The 2,532-nt window shown below is 44.0% G+C and overlaps 1 protein-coding gene across 3 annotated transcripts in view; it reads left to right on the forward strand.

Annotated features, from left to right (window-relative positions):
* The window catches only part of GORASP2 (golgi reassembly stacking protein 2, 55kDa), a 40,917-nt gene that overhangs the window by 32,942 nt on the left and 5,443 nt on the right, over positions 1-2,532 (forward strand). For all 3 annotated transcript variants that reach the window (XM_011945922.1, XM_011945921.1, XM_011945923.1), the window contains one exon: positions 2,132-2,218. In XM_011945922.1, the coding sequence (XP_011801312.1) occupies positions 2,132-2,218 (87 nt within the window). The remainder of the gene's footprint in view (positions 1-2,131; positions 2,219-2,532) is intronic.

The raw sequence follows: 2,532 nt of genomic DNA on the forward strand, positions 1-2,532 counted from the left end.
TTTTTGTGATGGAGTCTTGCTCTGTCGCCCCAGGCTGGAGTGCAGTGGCATGATCTTGGCTCACTGCAACCTCTACCTCCTGGGTTCAAGTGATTCTCCTGCCTCAGCCTCCCAAGTAGCTGGGATTACAGGTGCTCACCACCCAGTTAATTTTGTATTTTTAGTAGAGACAGGGTTTCACCATTTTGCCCAAGCTGATCTTGAACCACTGACCTCAGGTGACCCGCCTGCCTCACCCTCCCAAAGTGCTGGGATTACAGGCATGAGCCACTGTGCCTGGCCTGAGTGTATCACCATTCATGTTATGTATTTTACTTATTTGATCTTTCTCCTTTCCTTTTCCTGCCCCTCATTAGAATGGAAACTTCCTGAAGGTTCTGATTTCTGTTTTCTTCATGTTGTAAAGTGCCTCAGTGCCTAGAACAATGTTAACATACAGTAGGTGCCCCCCAAAATACTTGAACGAATGACCACACTCAACTGTCCATTCAGCTCCTTTGAGAATCTGATGAAAGCAAAGAACCTGCCTTCCAAAAATTGTTGTATACAATTTTAGGAGCTTCACAGACCCTCTGAAGCCCATTTGTGAGCCCTAGATTTAGAATTCCTGGCTTAGATTTAGTCAGTTATTTTTGAGACTTGTGAATGTATCTATCCTTTAAGAATGAAAAGAGCTGGATGCAGTGGCTCACGCCTGTAATCTCAGCACTTTGGGAGGCCGACACGGGCGGATCACAAGGTCAGGAGATCGAGATCATCCTAGCTAACATGGTGAAACCCCATCTCTACTAAAAATACAAAATATTAGCCGGGCGTGGTGGCAGGCGCCTGTAGTCCCAGCTACTTGAGAGGCTGAGGCAGGAGAATGGTGTGAACCCGGGAGGTGGAGCTTGTAGTGAGCTGAGATCACGCCACTGCACTCCAGCCTGGGTGACAGAGCGAGACTCCGTCTCAAACAAACAAAAAAAAGAATGAAAAGAAACTTATGTGAAAGATTTTATTGGGAAATAGAAGAAATTTGCTTAACCAATCCAAGCTGCTTTTATTTTCTTAAAACCGAGATTTCAAAACAAATATAAAAAAATTATAGCATTGCTATTGTGTTTGACCACTTACGAAGTGCACACTCACCAACACTTTGGTACAGAGTAGAAAACAGATTCTTATATTTGAGTGAAATTATGCAGTCTGGGAGCTGGTAGAGCATTTGCCAATGCTTCAGTTAGACTTTTTTCTTATTTTTTGCTTGCCTCTGAATTCCACAGAAAAGTAGATAAATGAATAAATAATAGACTGCCTGCATGGTTGGTTCATACTTTTAGGCACAGTTTATTCCTGCTACCATATTTAAGCAGATCTGTAAGACAAAATCTGGAATCTGTGTGCTAGATAAGTGAAAATGAATGCTAAATAGGTGAAAGATGTGCTTTCATTTATTGTTTCGACATCAGCAAAACCTCCCACTGGGGTAGGTGGTAAACATGATTAGGTGGTATCCTAAGGCTCGTACATGAAGAATATAACCCCCTCAAGCTAATGTTAGTACACATGGAAATGTGTTAGACTTCGAAGGACTGTCACAGAACCTAAGGTCAAAAGGAAGTGGACATTCAGGAAGCCAAGTCATTCTCTTCATCCTAGAGGTTCATGTGCTCTTTTGTCTCTTTCAGGCCACCTATGTCATTCTCTTCTTTCACAGACCAGCATTCATTGTTTCACAGGGCACATGGTCCCCCTGCAACCCTCGACTTACGTGGCATCTTAGTTTAGGAGCCCAGTTGAGATTGACTAGAATCCTTGTGTCCCATATGCAAATGTCTAAGACCGTTTTCTAATCCAGCCCTGCTTGGGTCAGTTGTAAACCTCTTGTCCAGTGAGCTGGGCTGGGGTGGGACTGCACGGCCTCCTGCCCTCTTGTCACAGGCTCTGGTAACAGCCTTTGTTGAGAGCCATGGGCAGAGTTAGTGGATCTGCAGTAAAGGGTGATGGACAGTCAGTTGCAGCTGGAAATCGGGACCAAATGAAGACCTGACCACAGGGCAAGGAGGGACTGCAGATTGTCCTGACGTGTTCTATTCATTTTTTGTTGACTAAATGTGTTAGAGATGAAAAGATTGTGCTTTCTTTTTAGGTGTACCAACAGTACCGTTATTGCCACCACAAGTAAACCAGTCCCTCACTTCTGTGCCACCAATGAACCCAGCTACTACTTTACCAGGTAACCACCAGGGGACTAGAGATGTGGCTGTTGATAACAGTATTACTGATATTTGCATCTTCAGAACAATGAAAAATATTCTACCTATGTCGTAACTTTTTATGTCTTTTAATCTCAAATTATCTCTGCAATAAGTTTCTGATAAATGAAAGCTAGGGCAGCTGTCCTTAGTAGACAGGCACGTGCCACCACACCCAGCTAATTTTTGTATTTTTAGTAGAGATGGGGTTTTGCTATGTTGGCCAGGCTGGTCTCAAACTCCTGACCTCAGGTGACCCGCCCGCCTCTGCCTCCCAAAGTGCTGGGATTACAGG

Source organism: Colobus angolensis, unplaced genomic scaffold (assembly GCF_000951035.1).
Source record: "Colobus angolensis palliatus isolate OR3802 unplaced genomic scaffold, Cang.pa_1.0 Scaffold247, whole genome shotgun sequence".
NCBI lineage: Eukaryota > Metazoa > Chordata > Mammalia > Primates > Cercopithecidae > Colobus > Colobus angolensis.